Source organism: Rhagoletis zephyria, unplaced genomic scaffold, assembly GCF_001687245.7.
Source record: "Rhagoletis zephyria isolate East Lansing unplaced genomic scaffold, Rhagoletis_zephyria_1.1 Rzeph_scaffold_02102, whole genome shotgun sequence".
NCBI classification, from domain to species: domain Eukaryota; kingdom Metazoa; phylum Arthropoda; class Insecta; order Diptera; family Tephritidae; genus Rhagoletis; species Rhagoletis zephyria.
Window position 1 is genome coordinate 53622 of NW_016159186.1, and position 20160 is coordinate 73781.

The following is a 20160-nucleotide window of genomic DNA, read 5'->3' on the forward strand; positions in this document are numbered from 1 at the left end:
CGACCTTATGTGCATACATACAACTCGTTGTATCAAAGTACTACATATTTTGTATGACAATTTTGAGTAAAAATAACAAATCACCTTAGAATATATTTTTTGTTTCAAAATAGTTTTAATTGCACATTCGCAAATTTATTGTTTAATTCCCATGTTTGGAACATGTAAGTATGTATGTACATATGAACATTAGACCGTACCACTTTACAGGCAAACAAAAAAAGTTCGCCGTAAACCCCTGGAGTCTACAGTATTTTTACAAGGCAATTTTGACCGAACTTAGTGGGCCGCCTTTTTAAATGTTTCGGTTACTCCTACATTCGACAATAACCTTTTTTTAAATGGTTCGGCTGGAATAATCAAAATACTTCTTCAGCTAAAGTCTACTGATTTTTGGTAAGCTTTAGTTTGCTGACATTAGAGTGGTATGTTAGGAACATAAGTAGTGAGATCTGATGGGTAAGTACTAGAACGTGGTACTTGAGACAATTAAATTTGGAACCAAAATAATTGTCTACTCGAGACAAGAACTGAAGATCCGACTGCAAATGCCAAAGATATGACGAAATGTGAAAAATTCAACCCCTACATGCGGCCAAAATTATTTTCATCGTAGGACGGATGGTATTGAAATCGGACTAAAATTACGGCCACTTTTCATACATATAACGGTAAGTTTCAGATAAGTAAGTCGATATTTCGAAATTTACTCAAAATTTATGCTAACAGCAATGCGTTGAAAAGAAGTAAATTAAATAATATTAAAAAAAAATTCAGTGCCATGAATAATAACAATATGGACCGCAAATGAGAGATTTTGGAATTGGAAAAACATTTCGGGAAATGGGCGTGATACCGCCCACATATGAATATATAAGTTTATCTCATTATGTCTAACTGAACGATCTATCGAAGATGTTTGAAATAGGGGTAAAAAAAAACTACATTTAATACTTGCGTCGAGTATTTAATGTTTGGCTCCGCCCGAACTTATGGTCTGATTATGGCAACTTAACTTAACTTAACGGCTCTCACTTAAACATTCTCATAAATGAATGTTGCTTATAATTGAACAGCCAAAACTTAACGTAACTTACTGCCACGTCGAAATCTGTTTCATTTTGATTTTTTACGTTCTACGTTCCGTTAAGTTAAGTTGCCATAATCAGGGTTTGGGACTTTCTTATTTGTCTTAATTCAAAATTGCCTTGCAAAAATTCTTCACACTCAAGATTAGGCTTTGAATTTTTTTAAAGAGGTGCACCAGAAAGCAAACTAAAGAACCATTTAAAAGACGAATTTCGAAATATATTTCATGTAAGGACTTTGAGTTGACGATGAAGATATTGGATTGGAGAGCATCAATGATAAAAAGCACTTTTTTATTTATTTTAATTCGCAAATTTTTTAATGTAATTGAATTAATTTTAGTTTTTTTTTTAATTTTAATTTTGTTTTTATTTATTTAATTTTGATATGTTTTTATTTATTTTACTTTATTTGATTTGATTGTATTTCGTTTCATTAAATTTTATTCTATTTTTATTTATTATGTATTGTTTGACTTTATTGTGTTACTTGTTTTATTTGACTTTTTATTTCATATGTTATTATTATTACACTGCGTGAAGGTGAAATTTACAATAAAAAAAAAAAAAATATTAAAAAAAAATTCAGTGTCATGAATAATAACAATATGGGCCGCAAATGAGAGTTTTTAGAATTGGAAAAAAATTAATTTTTTGGTGCACAAAAACGAATAGGTAAAAAATTGTATCCTTGAAAATGTCCAAAGGTACCAAAATACATATATACATATACACGACCATATCGTTGAATTTGCTCCTTCTAGCTTTATTAGTTTTAGGACAAAAAAATAATAATTAAAACGTCGTTTTATTAAAATTTTTTTAATTCTACAGAATTTTCCATTTCATTTGTTACCTATACTGTTAAAGTATAGTGCACTGAATTTTTTAAACAATTGTTTTGAATTGAAAAATATTGGCGTCAGGGAGAAAACCTTTTTTAGTTTTGCTACATGCATACATATATTTAACCCCTAGTTCCGTGAGTATATTGCTGGCTTCGAGTGTTTTGAAATTTTTTGGCCTTTATCGCACGGTGTTTTTAGTCTTTTTTTTATTTATTTGAATTTGATATAAGTTCATTTAATTTAAATCAATTTAATATAACTGAATATTATTTAAGTTTTATTTAATTAATTTAAACATACTTCAATTTAATATGAGCTATTTTACTTCATTTTCTTGTATACACCTTTTATTTTATTTTGTTTTATTTTATTTATTTAATTTTATTTAGTTTTTATTTTTACTTTTCTTTAAATTGTTTAGATATATTTTTTGCAGTATTTTCTTTGACTTTCTATTGTATTTTACTTTGGGCTACATTATTTAAGCCAAAAATTAAAAGCTGTTTAAAAAAACTTAAAAAAATATGAATATACATAAACTAAACCATAACACATATGAAACACTGCGCTTTATAAACACTCTAGGCACTAATAAAATTACATATTTTACTATTTTTTTTATTTTTTTATGTTGTTTTTGATTTTGAATTACTTAAAACTTATTAATAGTTTATCTTTTATTTTTTTTTATAAGTAACTAGAAATTAATTAAAAATTTACTTGTATTATTATTTTTTTAAATACTCAAAATACTTTACATATGTAAAATATAAATCATTATTTTTTAAATAATTCAAAACTGTAGTGCAAACTTAAGTTTAGGATCACGATTTCTATGTTTCCACTTCAGCATCATTTTTCTACTCTCATTTTTCGGGCGTTTTCATTACATTGCATTTACACTCTTTGTGTACAAATGTATATACATATACATATATGTACATATGCATGTATGTCGGCATGTACCTATGCATATATACATATTTACATGCAAGTATGTAATCTCATCAAAAAAAAAAACTATCCTTAACCATAAAAGATGACTTAAAACTTAAGCATGAGTAAGCACGGAAAATAGAAAAATATTTTGAATAAAGGCATTTACATATATTTTTTTAAATATAATTACATACTTATGTATGTATGTGTGTGAGTGTGTATTTGTATAGTATATATGCATGTATTTCAGCATATATGTATGTATGTGTAAAGCATTAATGTACTTTAAAAAATTAAGCACATTCGGAAGAATCCACATTTACATGAACGCGCACCGCACTTTCTGCACCACACTTCCTGCTAACCATCCACATTGGTGACTTCAACCGAACGCGGCGTATGTAGGTTGATGATCTCACAGCTTTTGGCATTCGCGAACCTTACATTATTTCTCACAGCGAGCTTTATGTAATTTATGTGGGTGGCTTAGGGGCTCGTTGCTGTTGTCACAGCTAATTTATCGTTTGCCTTGGCGTACTGCCCTCAATCAATGCTCTAATCATCGTCTTTCTTGTCCGTCTTGAGGTCGTATTTAGCACACAACTCTTCCGGTGTATAGCTGGAAAGAAAACATTTTTAATATATATGTATTACAAACCATTCCTGTCGATCACTGAGATAAATGTACAACGTACCCGATCAGATTTTGTAGATCACAAACAAACTTGTAGACGTAGCGCTTGCCAGCTGTCTTGTGGATAATATTTTTATCGTAATAGTAACGTAGACCTCTGCTGAGTTTTTCATAGTTCATTTTTGGTTTATTCTTGCGAATACCCCAGCGACGAGCGACCTGGAAAGAGAATGGAATATTTTAGTTGAAAATCAGGTAAATGCAAGTGTAAATGTACATAAGTAGGATTCTATAACTGCCCTGTAGGGAATTCTACTAGTTGCGAACTATAATGCTACCAGTTTGCATTTCAGCCCAACGACTTCGCGTTCTATCCTTTTTCAATGTTAGCGACTGGTATATTTAACATGGCAGTATCCTATGAGATGTCAATTGTCTGACTATGCATCAGCATCTACCAGTAGAAATACTAGTAGTATCATACCATTTGATGGCATAGTCTGCCACTTCAACCACGAGAAAAGCATAAGTGAGGTCCGAGCTTGAAGTCATTGGTTAGGGAAAATATTTTTTTCTGTTTTCAAGATATTTTTTTTCTTTAATTACATAATTATTTTATTGTAATTTTTAATGTTTTTTTTTTCAAGAAAAATATTTTTTTCGAATGTCATTTCATTTTTATGGTACAAGTATTCATTTACATATATATGCACGTTTTTTCTCAAATAAAATTAGATTTCCGACTTTATAATTTATATTTAAATTGAAATAATTAAATTAACTTACATTAATTTAATTTTAAAAATCTTTACCACCTCCAAGTAGTCTTCCCGCGATGCCTCAGCAAACATTTGTAAGAAAATCAATTAATTGCATTTTATTTTTTACGCTGACAGGTCAATCAAAGGCAGATGTCGTTGACGCTTAAGTTTTTTGAAATTGTCGAACTCGGCCATCGCTTTAGCTCATACTAAATAGTTTATGAACTGTTATTTTTATTGACTGGTTTGACTTTTCACTGCAGGATGCTTTCAACTTCGTTCGGAAACTGGTATGTATATTGATTAGTTTTCGTGCTTGGCTCAGTTTGCTTTTCATCTTGGTAATAAAAAACCCTGAACCCAGGTTCCTACCAACTGCTCAAATATAGTATTCGGACGCTACAAAATATATGTAGATTAACCACAGTTATGGCGTTTATCGCAATTCTTTACTATGCTTTTACGCTCCACGTCTTAACCCTTAAAACACCTAGTGGGGTCCTCAGAACACCAAAGAGAGTGATTTTGTGTGATTCTACCGAATGCCAACACAAAACAAAAAGCGCCAAGATATACAAAATTAATTTCGGGTCGTACATTACAGATCTACCGGTTTTCTAGGCCAGGTCATTTTCCCCAAGATATTTTAATTTAAAATTTGCATTTTTAATGAAAAACATCAAAGTTTAACAGACTCGTACACGGCGTATGAATAACATTCTTTCCTGCTTATATTTCTTACAAAAAAAGCTTCCACATTTTCATTTGACCATTCGTAGTTATTTATCCATCGATTTTCTTTATTACCTTGATTTTTTTTGTAAATGAACGGGCTTGAATAGAAATGAAGAACATTTACAGAAAAAGCTGCTACTTTTAAAATTTTTTTTTCATAAAAATGAAAATAACTTTGGGAAAATTATCTGATCTAGAAAACGGAATACAGATTCGTAATCTACGATTCAAAATTAAGTTCACGTGTTTCGGCGATTTTAGTGTCATTTCAAAACTTGAGATTTTCCCTAGTGTGATTAAACCTTGATTTTTATATGATAAATAACAGATTACTGAGATATATATCTCCAAGTTCCCACAATTTTAATTATATATAATAAAAATCCAAGTTGAGGAAAAAACTTAAAGAAAAAACAAGTGGGTTTTTAGAAGACCCCAGCTTGGATAAACAGTGTTATCGTCTGGAACATGGTATGTTTAGGGTTAAGCAAGGTGTTCTTGGTTTTTGTACAGTTTACAATTTTGCACGCATCTGAATTTAATTTAACACTTTTTACGGATTCTTAGCGCTCCAAAAATTGTCTTTTACCACTCAACTTCTACCTATTCTATCTAATTCTCTTAGATATTATATCCCCTATAACCACATACGCCACGTTCGCTTTTTCCAAAACTCACCTCATCTGGATCGGTTAACTTGAATTCCCAGCCATCGCCCGTCCACGAAATAAAGCCCTGACACGTCTTATCCATTAGCAATTCCAATAGAAATTGCCACAGCTGTATGGGCCCAGAGCCTGTAAAACATGGCACACCTCCTTGCATGGGGTACGCTCCCATCAGCGCCTTCTCCAAACTCATCGTATTCATATACGACGCTGAATGTTGGCCCGCATGATGCACTCCCCATTGATCGACTGGCGATTGCCCGGCCATTGTTGGGAATCGTGTTGGATCGTAGCCGCCATACTCGGAGCCATATGCATCGGGAAATGGTGATCGACCATATGCATTGTATTTTTGTTCGTTGCTCGACGCTGTAATGCCATAGAAATCGGAATTATCCTGATAACTCGGATGCTCTTGCGACGAAAGCGTGCTATGATAGTCGTTATCATCGTAGTGTACACCTGAAGCGGCAGCCGCTGCTGCCGCAGCTGCAGCACCGGCCAGATGCGCGGGTAGACCGTAAACGGATGAAACGGAGAGATCAGCGGGATCGGTTTGGCCATTGCTGCTGCCACTGCCGAGGCTTGAATATGAGGATGTATTTTGTGTGCCAGGTTCCTCTTTCATCTGATGTTGGGTGTACAGTGCTGCGGCAGCAGCAGAATTTCGTATCGCCATTTGCATGTAATTCAAATTGGCACTATTGTTGTTGTTGTGGCTGGGGGTTTGACCGCCCGACTGGTTGGCGTTAACGCCTGGCGCGTTGCTACTCACGGCGGGATTGTTGGACTGCTGGGATTGTTGTTGTTGCTGCTGCTGTTGCTGTTGCGCATGAGAGAGCAGTGATGCATTGCTGTTCGCATTTTGCGATTGTTGTTGCTGCTGCTGCTGCTGCGTTTGCGGGGGCGGGCTGTTGTTACTATGATCGTGCGGATTACTACTGTAGCCTGGAATTAAGAAAAAGTAGAATGTTATTCTATTATCTACAAATGTATCCGCATAAATATGTTTGCACAAGGAATAAGAAAAGTATGAAAATGTTAGTGGAAGTGAATAAGGAAGAAGGGAATATTTTAAGTAACAGTATTTGCGAATCCGAAATTCAGAATTAGGCGATGCTCGAAGGTTTTATTTTGGACTAGTTATCTCTGTGCTTCTCAGGCTTGAAACCAATACACTTGCCATAACAATCGCAAGAGTTCTTAAATCTAAATATACCTTAACAAAACAAAACGGCTTAAACACATTTCGATTGACAACTACTTATGTAAGTACGTACATTTGTACATACGTATGCATATTGAAAAGTTTTAAAGTTTTTTTTAGCAGATGGCAACCCTCTTTAAGAACATTTTAGAAGTAACGCTTTCTTAAACCTCCCGCGCTTGGCACCCATATTAGAATATTTCATGAAACCTTTTAATTGAACTTATTTGGAATTTTTAAACAGGCTAGGTACATTTTAGTCGGGTTTGCTATATTTTTGCCTACAAATGAAATTTATTGAGTGGCCACACTGATCTACACTAGCACTAAATATACTGTATGAAATAAGCTGTAAGCCACTGCAATTGCCCTGAACTTATTTCCAGGCACTGTATAAAATATTAAAATGGTTAGTGCGTTGAAAGTTAAAAAATGCTCGTGAAAAAGTTGAATGGTCAGGTATAGGGTTAAACAAGTTATTTTTTCTCTCAACTAAAGTAAAACGCACTGAAATGCCCACTAATACAAGAATACATAAAATTACACAACTCTATGCAAATCATATTTATTTTTGCACTGAACTACTCAAACGCAAGCGCAGAAAAATAAATAGTAAACAGAAAAAAAATCAAGCTGCAGCAGCCAGATTCCTCAGAAGGCGTGACCATCATCCAATCGTCTTATCTTCAATACGCCACTTCACATACAATAACAGCCCATATAGTGACTTCGATGAAATTCGAAAACCAATCAAAATTCAACTCATCACCAATACAAAAGCACAAGAAAATAAAATGAGCTCCAACTGTAGCCAAAACAAAAACAAAAAGTCTTTATAAATATGTATGAATGGACATACCTACATATGTACATACATTTAGTTTGAGCAAAGCAAATGAATCGGGTGATTGCCACTGGGAGTATATGAGTGTAAATGGGGTTGTGTACGTGTATGAGAAGAGCGTACTGCTCCAACTGTGCTCCAACATACGCTACCTAGGCAACTGCACTGAAATTATGGAAATAGAGATATGTAGTTATAGGCGAGCGAGAGTTCATTCATTCATTACAAAGCGCGCACATTTGAGCGGGAACAATGTGAAATAAATATACACACTTTACGTTTACAAAAAGTTAACCACAATCTGGGTATGACTATATACAGATACATATGTATATTAGGCATTTGACTTTTTTGTAATTGAATGTACATTAGGGTGGTCCAAAAATAGTAAATTCGAAATTGTAATGCTCTCACCCCTAGGATTGTTCTAAAACGAAAAAAATATACCCATATTTTTTAGTTTGAAATAAAAAAAATTTTTAGAGGTCGCTCAAAGTGCTCAAAGTTTTCCATGTATTTTATACGTGAAAAATAAAATTTTTCGTAGACATGGTATCGAATTGATTTATTTTGGAACGAATTTCCGTCATCCCTTGTCAAGTTTGGTTTGCAGACAAACCAGTTTCGGCATTGCGCCATCTTCAGTATAATTTTTCGTTCTGGTATAGAATTCTTGAAAATCAATATTTTTGGATCGGAAAACTCTGTTTCTCTTCAGGAGACTTTCAATAATAATAACCAATTGCTTATTTAACTATTTTCTAATAATAACGATTTTTTATTGGTCGCCCCATTGCATCTTTCGGGGTTTTTGGCAGACATATAAATTATAGTTGCGATGGAAAAATGGTTAAATAAACAATTGGGTGTTATTGTTGGGATTCTCCTTCAGATAAACAGAGTTTTCTGGTAGAAAAATATTGATTTTTGATATTCTATACCATTTCTACGAAAAGTTGTTTTTTTCCCCATATAAAATACATGGAAAATTTTGGTCGCTTTGAGCGACCTCTAAATATTTTTTGATTTCAAAGTAAAACAAGTAGGAAAGTCTAAGTTCGGGCGGAGCCGAACATTAAATACCCGGCGCAAATATTAAATATATGTTTTTCACCTCTCCGAAAGCTACCGCTGCATGGTAAGCCAGTGTGTTTAAATTTTGAGTAAATTAGCATCCTTAAATTTCGAAATATTGAAGTTTCAAGCATTTCTAAAATTTACCGTTATGAAAAGCCGTAATTTTAGTCCGATTTCATTTTGAACGTTTTGCTATTGTGTGGCATNACCCATATTTTTTAGTTTGAAATAAAAAAAATTTTTAGAGGTCGCTCAAAGTGCTCAAAGTTTTCCATGTATTTTATACGTGAAAAATAAAATTTTTCGTAGACATGGTATCGAATTGATTTATTTTGGAACGAATTTCCGTCATCCCTTGTCAAGTTTGGTTTGCAGACAAACCAGTTTCGGCATTGCGCCATCTTCAGTATAATTTTTCGTTCTGGTATAGAATTCTTGAAAATCAATATTTTTGGATCGGAATCTCTTCAGGAGACTTTCAATAATAATAACCAATTGCTTATTTAACTATTTTCTAATAATAACGATTTTTTATTGGTCGCCCCATTGCATCTTTCGGGGTTTTTGGCAGACATATAAATTATAGTTGCGATGGAAAAATGGTTAAATAAACAATTGGGTGTTATTGTTGGGATTCTCCTTCAGATAAACAGAGTTTTCTGGTAGAAAAATATTGATTTTTGATATTCTATACCATTTCTACGAAAAGTTGTTTTTTTCCCCATATAAAATACATGGAAAATTTTGGTCGCTTTGAGCGACCTCTAAATATTTTTTGATTTCAAAGTAAAACAAGTAGGAAAGTCTAAGTTCGGGCGGAGCCGAACATTAAATACCCGGCGCAAATATTAAATATATGTTTTTCACCTCTCCGAAAGCTACCGCTGCATGGTAAGCCAGTGTGTTTAAATTTTGAGTAAATTAGCATCCTTAAATTTCGAAATATTGAAGTTTCAAGCATTTCTAAAATTTACCGTTATGAAAAGCCGTAATTTTAGTCCGATTTCATTTTGAACGTTTTGCTATTGTGTGGCATGCACAATAACCATACCGAGTTTGGTAGAAATTNAAACAAGTAAGAAAGTCTAAGTTCGGGCGGAGCCGAACATTAAATACCCGGCGCAAATATTAAATATATGTTTTTCACCTCTCCGAAAGCTACCGCTGCATGGTAAGCCAGTGTGTTTAAATTTTGAGTAAATTAGCATCCTTAAATTTCGAAATATTGAAGTTTCAAGCATTTCTAAAATTTACCGTTATGAAAAGCCGTAATTTTAGTCCGATTTCATTTTGAACGTTTTGCTATTGTGTGGCATGCACAATAACCATACCGAGTTTGGTAGAAATTGGTAGAACGGTTACCGAGGTACATATATGTGATCATAAGTGGGCGGTGCCACGCCCATTTTCCAAAATTTTATCATAAACGTATTTCTTGGTAAAGAATTGTTGCAAGCGTCAATTTTGAATAAATCAGCTTTAAAATTTACTGATTTATCGAAGATTTCGTATTTCTCTAAATTACCCTTATATGGAATGTGGGCGTGATTATTGCCCGATTTTAAAAATTTTCGGCCATTTGCTATGCTGTGCCAAGGCCAACAACTGCGCCAAGTTTGGAAGAAATCGCTGCAGCGGTTGCCAAGATATACACATGTAACCATAAGTGGGCGTGGCTACGCCCATTTTTCAAAAATTTATAATATTCTTATTTTTTGTCTAAAAATGATTGTAAATATCAATTTTTCCGATTTTGCCCATTTTCAATACCATCCGTCCTACGCCCGAAAGACAGATGGACGGACATACGGACGGACGGACGGACGGACAGACAGTCACCGCTTAATCGATTTCTCTTTTCATTCTGATCATTTATGTATACATTTGTCTATATCTATCTCGATTCGTTTTGCCTGTTACAAACAACCGTTATGTGAACAAAGTTATAATACCCTTGTGCACAAATGCGCTCGGGTATAAAAATAAGGGTATACTTTTTTTCGGTATAGAACATCCTAGGGGGTGAGAGCATAAAAATTACGACTTTACTTTTTCCACATGAATTTTAGGATCATCCTAATGTGCATACGAGGAGAGGATGGCGAGTGATGAAAATCTAACAAAAATAACGTTTTCGTCAAAATTTGGTACAAAAAGTGCCCAAGTTTTTGGTTGACTTGAAATTTTTCATATTTGCATACATATTAGGGTGTTCGAATATACGTCTTTTTTCCTAACCCGGTTTTCGAGTTATTCGAAAAATTGCAATTTGAGGAAACCGATTCCCGATTTTGAAATTAAGAAAAAATCGGATAAACCGGTTTTATTTTACATAGATTTCATGCAATGAAAATGCTTATGTGGTTATGAAGTCAAGACCAAAAATTACAATAAAACTTTTAACAGTCAGGATAGCTTTTATTTAGGAAAGAGCAAACAAAATAAGTTCAAAGTTGTTGGCCTTATTCATGGGGAAATTATAAACAGGTGTAGTAAAATAAAATAGCTTTTTCGCTTTATTTTCTTAATATTCGGCTATCTTATAGAAATTTTTAAAGGTCAAGACATTTTTTCAAAATTTTTCTTTTTCATGAAGAAATATTCCTAGAGCTTCTAGATGCATTTCTGCATCACAAATTAAATTTTGATAAAAATGTCGCTTACGTTATTTTGGCGATTAGATTAAAAAACTAAAACCTCCCTATTATAATTGCCATTCGTACTGTCATCAGGTATTTAACTTGAGAATAGAAAACGCTGCATCTTTTAGGCGCATCAATATTACATAGTTACACCCCGAGCTAATAAAAGGAAGGTAAAAAAAAGAAGCTTATTCAACCGTTCCAGCCAGTCCGTGTGTTAGATTCACGCATTCATTCTTTTCTATGTTCATTCATTCGCAACTATGCTGGTAATCAGGGATGCCAACTTATTTTATCTTTCTCCCCGTTGGCCACCGCGAAATTACCCCATTTTCGGTGAAATTCCCCGCACTAGCATAACCCCATTCAACTAATTTTTTTTTATTAAATTGCTTGAATTTATTAAAGAATGTATGTACATTCAATATTTAAATGTTAAATTTTTCACTAATTTCTTATAAGAATATATCTTATTGTATAACATACGCCACATGTAAAAGTCAAAGTTTAAGACTCTGGGCAAACTCACAAAAATTCAACAAATTAAAAAAAAAGTTTATCAAAATTTTAAATTTTTGACTCGAAATTTTTATAAGGCTAAAAATTACAGTTGATTTCGTCTCGGCTCACTATTATTATTTAATATTAGCTATTGTAAATAAAATATCACATATTAATAAATGAATAAATATTTGCCCAATTTAAAATGTACATATATGGTCCATGAAAATGTAAACCGAAAACACATGCAAATGAATTCAAACGGCTTTATAACATTAAATTTCATATTCAGATGGCGGAAAAAGGTTTTGAAAACGCGAAACGGTGGAGAGAATAACTGAAAAAATTACATTAAAAATTTAATTTAGTATGTGTTACTAGTAAAAATATTGTATGGGAGAAAAATCCGTCGCATTCGCTATTATGTTTTTTTTTTTTTTTTTTTAAATAAAAACTAACCAGAGATAATTTCTATTAAAAAATTGAAGGATTGTAAAGGTACATTATTTAGCTTAGTTAGGAATTTTTAAAGAAAAGAAAAACTCCAATGATTCGCATATATGCATATGTATCTTAAAACCACTTCCTTTTTTGTCGCGTACGTTATCATCTTGTTTTGAACGGATATTTTCCACACCAAGGTTTCTTATATCTTTCTCAAACATAGTACCCTTGGGTTGCAACATAACCGTAATCTTGTTTTTCAGTAACTTATATTTTTGAGAGATTTATGTTACTCCATAAGCCTACGAATGTCGCGTACGGCTGTATGGAAACACCCATATATAAATGAATTGTTCGTTCGATGAACTTTCTGACTCCACTGGCAAGGCAAATTAAATTCACCTTGATTGCTGACATCAATCATCAAGAGTTTTAATTGTGAGTAAAAAATCAAATTTTACAAAAGGTTTTCTGCACTCTAGGTAAGTTATTGAATGATTTAAAATTAAATAGTCAAAATTCCCCGCAAAAGGAAGCTCTTTCCTGAACTGTTCTGAAAACGCACATTTCCATATCAAACTGCTTACTCGTGGCATACTTCTTATGTAATGATTTGAAAACAGTTTTGAAGTACATGCATAAGTAGTTATGTAGCATAAATCGGTTTTATCCATTCTTCAATAATTAACTTTAATTAAAGTTAGTATTCATGGAAGTCATTGTCGTTGCGCCTAAAATATTTTATTACAAAAAAGGTCGTTGATCCAGTCCTTAACGACATCGACTTAGTTAAATTCAATTCACCAATTCACATTCACAATTTATTAAATTCCAGCTCTTAATCAAGACACAAATATGCAAGCATCGATACTTTAAATAAGTGCCACTCTTCGTTCTAAATCATCAACCAAATCGCCCAAATAATAGAATTAAGTAGTTAGGCATATGGGGCAGTACACGCATGCACACACATAGATATACAATCATATATGTATGTACTTATATACATATGTATATGCAATACAAAAATCACAGACACTCAACAAACCACTCGGCGGGGTGTCATTTGCGCCAGCAGGCAAAAACTGCGGGCAGAACAAAGCAACTGAAACTTGTTGATTCACAGAGAGCTGCGGTCGTAGGACCGTGTCACTGTGGTCGAAAAAAAAAACAACATACAAACTTAACGACTTGTTGCTGTAAATATCTGGCTGCATGAGAAAGTGGCACAACCCCCATAAATATGTGCATTTGTATTTAACAGCCACCCACTGCCTTACGCATACATAAACGCATGCCAGCCATTTAAAGTTTGCATGTATGTGGAATACACACCGAAATGATTGCCGCCGACTACTTGAGTTTGATGGCAAATGCATGAGGCATGCCGCATGCTTGTTTGGGAATTTAAATAAATTGCAATTTAATTACATGAAATGTTGTACGCCGCCGCGCGCAGCTAAACATCTCACTCATCCCAGGAGCCGCCGCCGCCGCCGCCGCCACTGCAGAGCTGGGAATTGGCGTTCGAGTATGAGTATTTGGGTTTGGCGAGTATTTATATTTACATTTATCACAAGTTCACACCCTCGTTAGTGCGCAATTAACTTGCCACAGCGGTGTTGAGTAGATAATTAAAGTTTCATTCTATTTCAATTTTGGCCACAGCTTATTTGTGGCATGCAACACGAAATCTCTCTTTGATGTCAATATTAATTTTCTAAGACACAGCGTTTGCGAATGAGAGTTCCCTGTGGTGGGGGGAAGTTGACTTGAAAGTGTCTCTGTTTAACTTTGGACAGCAGCGAGTGTGGGTGGTACTCTAATGGAGGCGCTTAGCAGCCACAATTAAAAATCTTAGCAAATTTGTGTACAAATGTCTTACATTTATAAACACGATTTTTAATTAAAGTATCCGTATCTCATTAATTGTTGTGTCATGCAACGCATTTGAGCAGTTTTATTAGAAGTACTACAATTATAGACGAAAAGTAAATATTAGACTTGTGTGGGGATATCAAGCATTTGAGGCATGAAAATGCATACAAAACATATATATGTACATTAGCGTGTGTCAAATTAAACGAATGTTTTCTTTTTCTGTCGGTTTCATATGAAAATTCCGTTGGCGATCAAAAAAAATATAATTGTGGCGAAATTTAAGCAATCGCAAAAATAAGAATTTTTTATGAAACAGTTGATTTCGCTATTTTTTTTGTTTAATAAACCAGTAAATAGAACAAACAAAAAAACAACCCTATAGCCCATTAAATTTTAATATAAAATGTGCAAGTTTTAAGTAGCTAGCACTTATCGTTGATTTTTAGCATTTTTATTTTTTTTTTGGCGACGGTTTCAGTCATTTTCTTCCATACAAAGCGTGTTCGACGACTTATTCATATGGGAAAAATGAACGAAACCTCAGTTCCCAGGTTTTATCCCTGGTCAAAGCGACATTCCCAAACAAAATTCTGGAAATGTTTTTTCTAAGCAGCAGTCGCCCCTTGGCAGGCAATGGCAGACCTCTGAGTGTACTTCTGCCTTGAAAAAGCTGCTCATAAAATCCATTTGAAAGTGTAAGCGCCAAAATATTATTATTATTATACGAATGAAAATCGGTTCTCCTTCTCCAAGAAAATCATAAAAATGTATATATTTTATGACTAACACCGAATTATTTTGGCTCAACTTAGGATCGTTCCGGCAAAAATTTCGTTATTCACGAATGAATCGAAAGCGAATGAAAGGGTTGTTGGACGCTATGAAAATTGAGTTTATGATTAAGAATCTTAATTTAAGATTAACATAAATAATTTCTCTCAGATTCTCGTATTTAGAACAGTAACAACCAGACATACATAGCTTTAAGCGCGCACCCTTATGAAATCTATAGGAAGCTTTAGAAAAGTTTCTCCCTAGGGAAATATTATGATAGTGAGCGCGTTACGGTAATGATCAAAAACTACTATTACTTAAATTATTAATTGATCCAGATTATGTCCGAGTTAATCCGGATAAACGCTGCCGGCTGTTTAAGCTTTAAGATAACTCTCGCNGGTAATGATCAAAAACTACTATTACTTAAATTATTAATTGATCCAGATTAAGTCCGAGTTAATCCGGATAAACGCTGCCGGCTGTTTAAGCTTTAAGATAACTCTCGGCAGAAGGAGATGGAATGAGAAACTATGCGAACTATGCAATGGCATGGACAAAGTGAAACGTATTAATATTTAATTGTAGCGATGACTGGGACATGCCAATCGCATGGATGATGTGCTCCGCACACGTATGAGGGCTATAAAGGCAATGGCGCCCGCTAACCCAAAGGTAGAACCAAGTTTGCAAAGCAGAGAGGCAATCTGCAAAGTTTTTTTTTTTATATCGGCGCAAACTAACAAACGATGGTGGATCAAATAGAAAGATTAGTTCTTTACCATACGCCAAAAAAAATGTATGAAAACGAAAACAAAAACTGGCTTAAAAATTAAGTGTTTGGGCTAAAAATACCCTTTGAGTGCACTTAGGCAAAATATAGGCATTTTCAGCGTCCCAAAGTTTAAAAGATGACTGGGCTAGAAGATAGTTACCGAAAATTGCATCAATAATATCATTTTATGCAGATCTCTAAAATTACATTTTAGTGTAATATATTTTGTTTTTTAATTTGATATCCTTTTAATTTTTAGACTTTGTTGTTATAAATAGAAAATTATTTTTTAATTTCATTTAATTTTGGAAAGTTATTTAGTTGTTTCCTTTCATACTTTTCTGCTTTTTTTCTCTTTTTTTATATTTTTTAATAGATTTTATTGTTTTAAAAAGAAAAATATATTTTTTTAAATTTCATATAATTTTAAGGACTATGTTATTTGTTATATAAAATTTTATTTGGTTTTTGATTAAAATTTATTAAAATAAATTTTTTAATTTTTAGATTTAATTGTTTGAAAAAGAAAAATATTTTTTTTAAACTTAATTTTTAGAAACTTTTTTTACTTAATATTTTTTCATTTTTAACTTATAGTTCATTTAATTTTTTGATTTTCTCGTTTTAATTTTTGAAACTTATTTAATTTTTTTATTTTTTATTTTAACTTTTCTTGAATTTTTAGATTTCATTGTTTTACAAAGAAAAAAATATTTTTTTAATTTCGTACAATTTTAGGATCCTAATGTATTTACTTTTAATTTAATATTTAATATTTAATTTTCAGTTTTTAGATTTTTTTGCTTTTAAATGAAAAATATATATTTTTTTAAACTTAATTGAATGCTTAGAAACTTAGTTTTAGTTATTTTTGTATATTTTTTAATTTAAACTTTTTCTGTTTTTAATTAAATTTTCCTTTAATTTTTAGATTCTATTATTTAGAAAGAAAAAATGTATTATTTTAGTTATGTATATATTTAATTTAAAATTGTTATTTCTTTATAGTTTGCTATTGTTGAAAGCTAATTTATTAATAATCAAAAATTTTCTTTTCCATTAACAAACAAATTCATAGAACAATAAATTTAACTTCAAGAATTTAAACAAGTGTAAAGACATACAGTTCAATTACCCTACAATTATTATTTTTTATATTTATATTTATTTTTTTTTGCTTCTTTTTTGATCTATTTTTTTTATTTTTAGATTTTATTGCTTTAAAAATAAAAATATATATATTTTTAATTTAATTGAATGCTTAGAAACTTACTTTAGTTATCTTTATATATGTTTTTAATTTAAATATTTTCAGTTTTTAATTATTTTTTTCTTTAACTTTTTGTTTTATTGTTTTAAAACGAAAAATATATATTTTTTTAAATTACATTTAATCTTTTTTTAAATGTAACTTTTTGCTGAAAGACATAAAGAATAACGCTCCTCCTTAGCAGATCTTTCAATTAAGTCTTTCGAAATACAGAGAAGAGCTTTCATGATAGTTGCCAGGGTTGACAATTGTCTTACGAAAGACTTGTATTTCGAAAAACTGTGATGAGTTGACAGAGTTGCCAGAATCATTCCCGAAAAATTACATAAAAAAATTCCGGCTAACTTTAATTAAGTTATGGTGAGAGAAAAAGCCTTAAAATTTATGTACCTTGACTAAAGAAATTCGCATCGATGTCGGTGTAATATGAATTCGCGGTCGGGTGATGCGACGGCGCATAGTCACCACCAAAATTGGTGGCCATATCGTTGAAGTACCCAATGCCGAGTGAAGAAGCGGTAGGATTTGGTGAACCAAGGATCGATGAAGTACCGCCGCTCATTCCAGACGTGCTGCCGCTAAGGCCAGTAGCGGCCGTTGAGTTTCCCGACGAAGAGGAGGAACTTACGGAGGCACTACCAGTGCTGCCACCAGACAAACGGTGATGTTGCGTTTGTTGCGTCAGCGATTGCAAACTTTGCTGCTGCTGTAGATGCTGGTGTTGTTGTTGGTGCTGCGGCGGTGATTGCTGCTGGTATTGATGCGTTTGCTGATGCTGCGGCTGCGGCTGCTGCTGCTGCTGAGCTTGGTGGTGCTGATTATGATGCTGCTGTTGATGTTGCTGATGAAGAGGCGGCTGCAATAAGGGCAGTTGATGCGGCAACGCATGCGCAGCATGTTGATGGTGCGCCGGCAAGTGGTAAGAGGTATAACTGTCATAACTTTGTAGCACCATTTTCTGGGGCGATTTCTTGTTGGACGTATGCTGTGCTTGATATTGTTGCAGTTGCAAGTATTGCTGTTCCAGCTGCGCCTGTTGTAGCTGCTGCTGCTGCTGCTGCTGCTGTTGTTGTTCCTCCGCCGTGGCACTTAAGTAGTTGTAATTTTGTACTGTTTGACAATTATTATTTTGATTGTATTTTTGTGCGTTTGTTGGACTGCAGGCCACGTACTTTGTTTGCGTTGCTTGTGGCGACAGCGACGGCGAGGAGCAAGTTGAAATGGTTTTTGTGGGCGAGTGCAACTTTGGTGTTGATGCTGGTGATGTTGTTGTTTGGTATTTTGTTGCGGCGCTTTTAAGGTTGTTTTTGCTGCTGCTGCTGCTCACTGCTGTTTTTGCTGTAGTCAAAATGGTAGAACCAACTAAGAACGCAGAGGGCGGCATGTCTTCACGTTTTTGTCTATGGCTGGGCAACGACGGCAATGAGAAATTTTCAAACTGGTGATTGGGAAAATGCTCGTCATTGACGTCGTTTAAACTTTGAGCAGCAATCGTTGTGGACTTTATTTTATTGCAATTGAGTAGATTTAATGAAGTAGTTGGATTTTTGATTTTGCAATAAATGAATTTAATAAATTTAATGAACTGGAATCACTTCACTTGCATTGTATTCAACTGATTAAGATTGAGTTGGCGGATCGGGCAATTGTGTAGTACCAGTTGCTGCGCTAATCGAAGCGGTGGTTGTTTGAATTTAGGGGATGCTTGAGATCTTCAATTAGTGCGAGAGTTTGCACTGCTGGTTGCGATCAGTTTTTATAAAATGTACTTAAGCAAATCTCGTTGCGTGAGAATTATAAATATATCCAATTTAAGTTTGTAGGTTTGTATTTAATTAACAGAAAACATTTAAGATCATACGCTCCCTATTGTTGCACTTGATTTTTTTTATTATAAATTTTTAAAACTATTTTTTTTCTTTTGGTAAAATATTTAAATTTTGTTGTTGTTTAAAACATTTAAATTGATCTCAAGAAGCAAGCCATAAATCATTCTTTTTTTTTGGACATCATGTTTTAAATTAAGAATATGTATTTCTACAAAATAGGTGTTAGTGGCTTATTAGTTGAGCTATTCACCTTTAATTTTTTCGATATTTTGTTTTTCTACTGTAGGTATGTATATGTTTTTAGTTTTTTACTATGTCATAATTTTAAATTTTTGCTGCCTTCAAATATGTTGTATTATTTTTTACAAGCTTTTATTAATTTTGTAATTTGGTATATGCCTGACAGTTTCTTCATTGATATGTATGATCCTAATTTGAACTTACATACATTTTCTTTTTATTGCAGCACTCAACTTTGAATTGCCCGTCGGCACGATCACTCATAAACTTGTAGCGATCTAGCACTTGCTCACTCAATTTTATCATTTCCAACACGGTTTTATTTTCTTAAAGTCAACGGCGACATTTTTGTTTATCAACATGTCCAGCGTGTATTTAAATCATTTTTATCAAAAATATAATGCTGTTGTGCGCAGTGATTTCCATTCAATTCCACATGCTATCGCGCGCAGCACAATACGCTCGTAATTTATCGCATAAATAAAAAATAAAGTGCCTTTAAAAATTTCCAGTCATTCAACGCGCAAATTCACTCTGATTCTGTACTTAATTTAATACCCTTATTGTACATATTTCGTACTTTTTATCGCAGTTTCATCTCTTCCTCTGTTTTATATGCTTTTATTTATCATAAAGCTTTTGCACTGGCAAATTCTTAATGATCACAATAATTTTTCAAATTGATCTTAATTTTTCTTTGATCAACTCCAATTGGTGAAAAATTTGTTTGCACTGCATTGGTTTTAAATTTTTAATTTTCAATTAGCTAAGATATCTCCTTTCGCGATCACTTGTCAGCGCGCTTTAAAAATTCTTATTCGCGTCAATTAATAAACTTTTGTTTCACGTTCATATTAATCATCACTAATATCTAAAATCGTTTACCGACAGTTCTTTTTTTTTCTCAAATTTTCCTTTGTCCAACTTTCAAAAACGATCGCACTTTTGGTGTATGAGAATTTGAGTACATACATATGTATGTACTTTTATTACGTTTTCCGTT

General features: G+C 33.1%; 1 protein-coding gene across 3 annotated transcripts; it reads right to left on the bottom strand.

Annotated features, from left to right (window-relative positions):
- Nucleotides 1–3100: 3100 nt before the first annotated feature.
- pnt (ETS transcription factor pointed) lies at nt 3101–19236 on the bottom strand. 3 transcript variants are annotated; one of them, XM_017620252.1, is made up of 5 exons: nt 19168–19184; nt 17479–18756; nt 5684–6621; nt 3571–3728; nt 3101–3494 (listed from the first exon to the last, which is right to left on the bottom strand). In XM_017620252.1, exons 2-5 carry the CDS (start codon nt 18470–18472, stop codon nt 3431–3433), a joined length of 2154 nt encoding a protein of 717 aa, XP_017475741.1. In that variant the 5' UTR covers nt 18473–18756; nt 19168–19184; the 3' UTR covers nt 3101–3430. The 3 variants fall into 3 exon arrangements, with proteins under 3 accessions (XP_017475741.1, XP_017475740.1, XP_017475742.1); XM_017620251.1 differs by having other exon boundaries at nt 17479–19236; XM_017620253.1 differs by lacking the exons at nt 3101–3494; nt 3571–3728 and adding an exon at nt 4331–4669 and having other exon boundaries at nt 17479–19236.
- Between the last annotated feature and the right edge of the window lie 924 nt (nt 19237–20160).

Bases quoted from the DNA above. Each gene is read 5' to 3' on its own strand.
- pnt (XM_017620251.1), bottom strand. From the start codon at position 18,472: ATGCCGCCCTCTGCGTTCTTAGTTGGTTCTACCATTTTGACTACAGCA. The intron at 6,622-17,478 runs GTACATAAATTT...TCTTAATTCCAG, and splicing joins TGCGAATTTCTTTAGTCAAG to GCTACAGTAGTAATCCGCAC. The intron at 3,495-3,570 runs GTACGTTGTACA...TTTTCTTTCCAG, and splicing joins GATCTACAAAATCTGATCGG to CTATACACCGGAAGAGTTGT.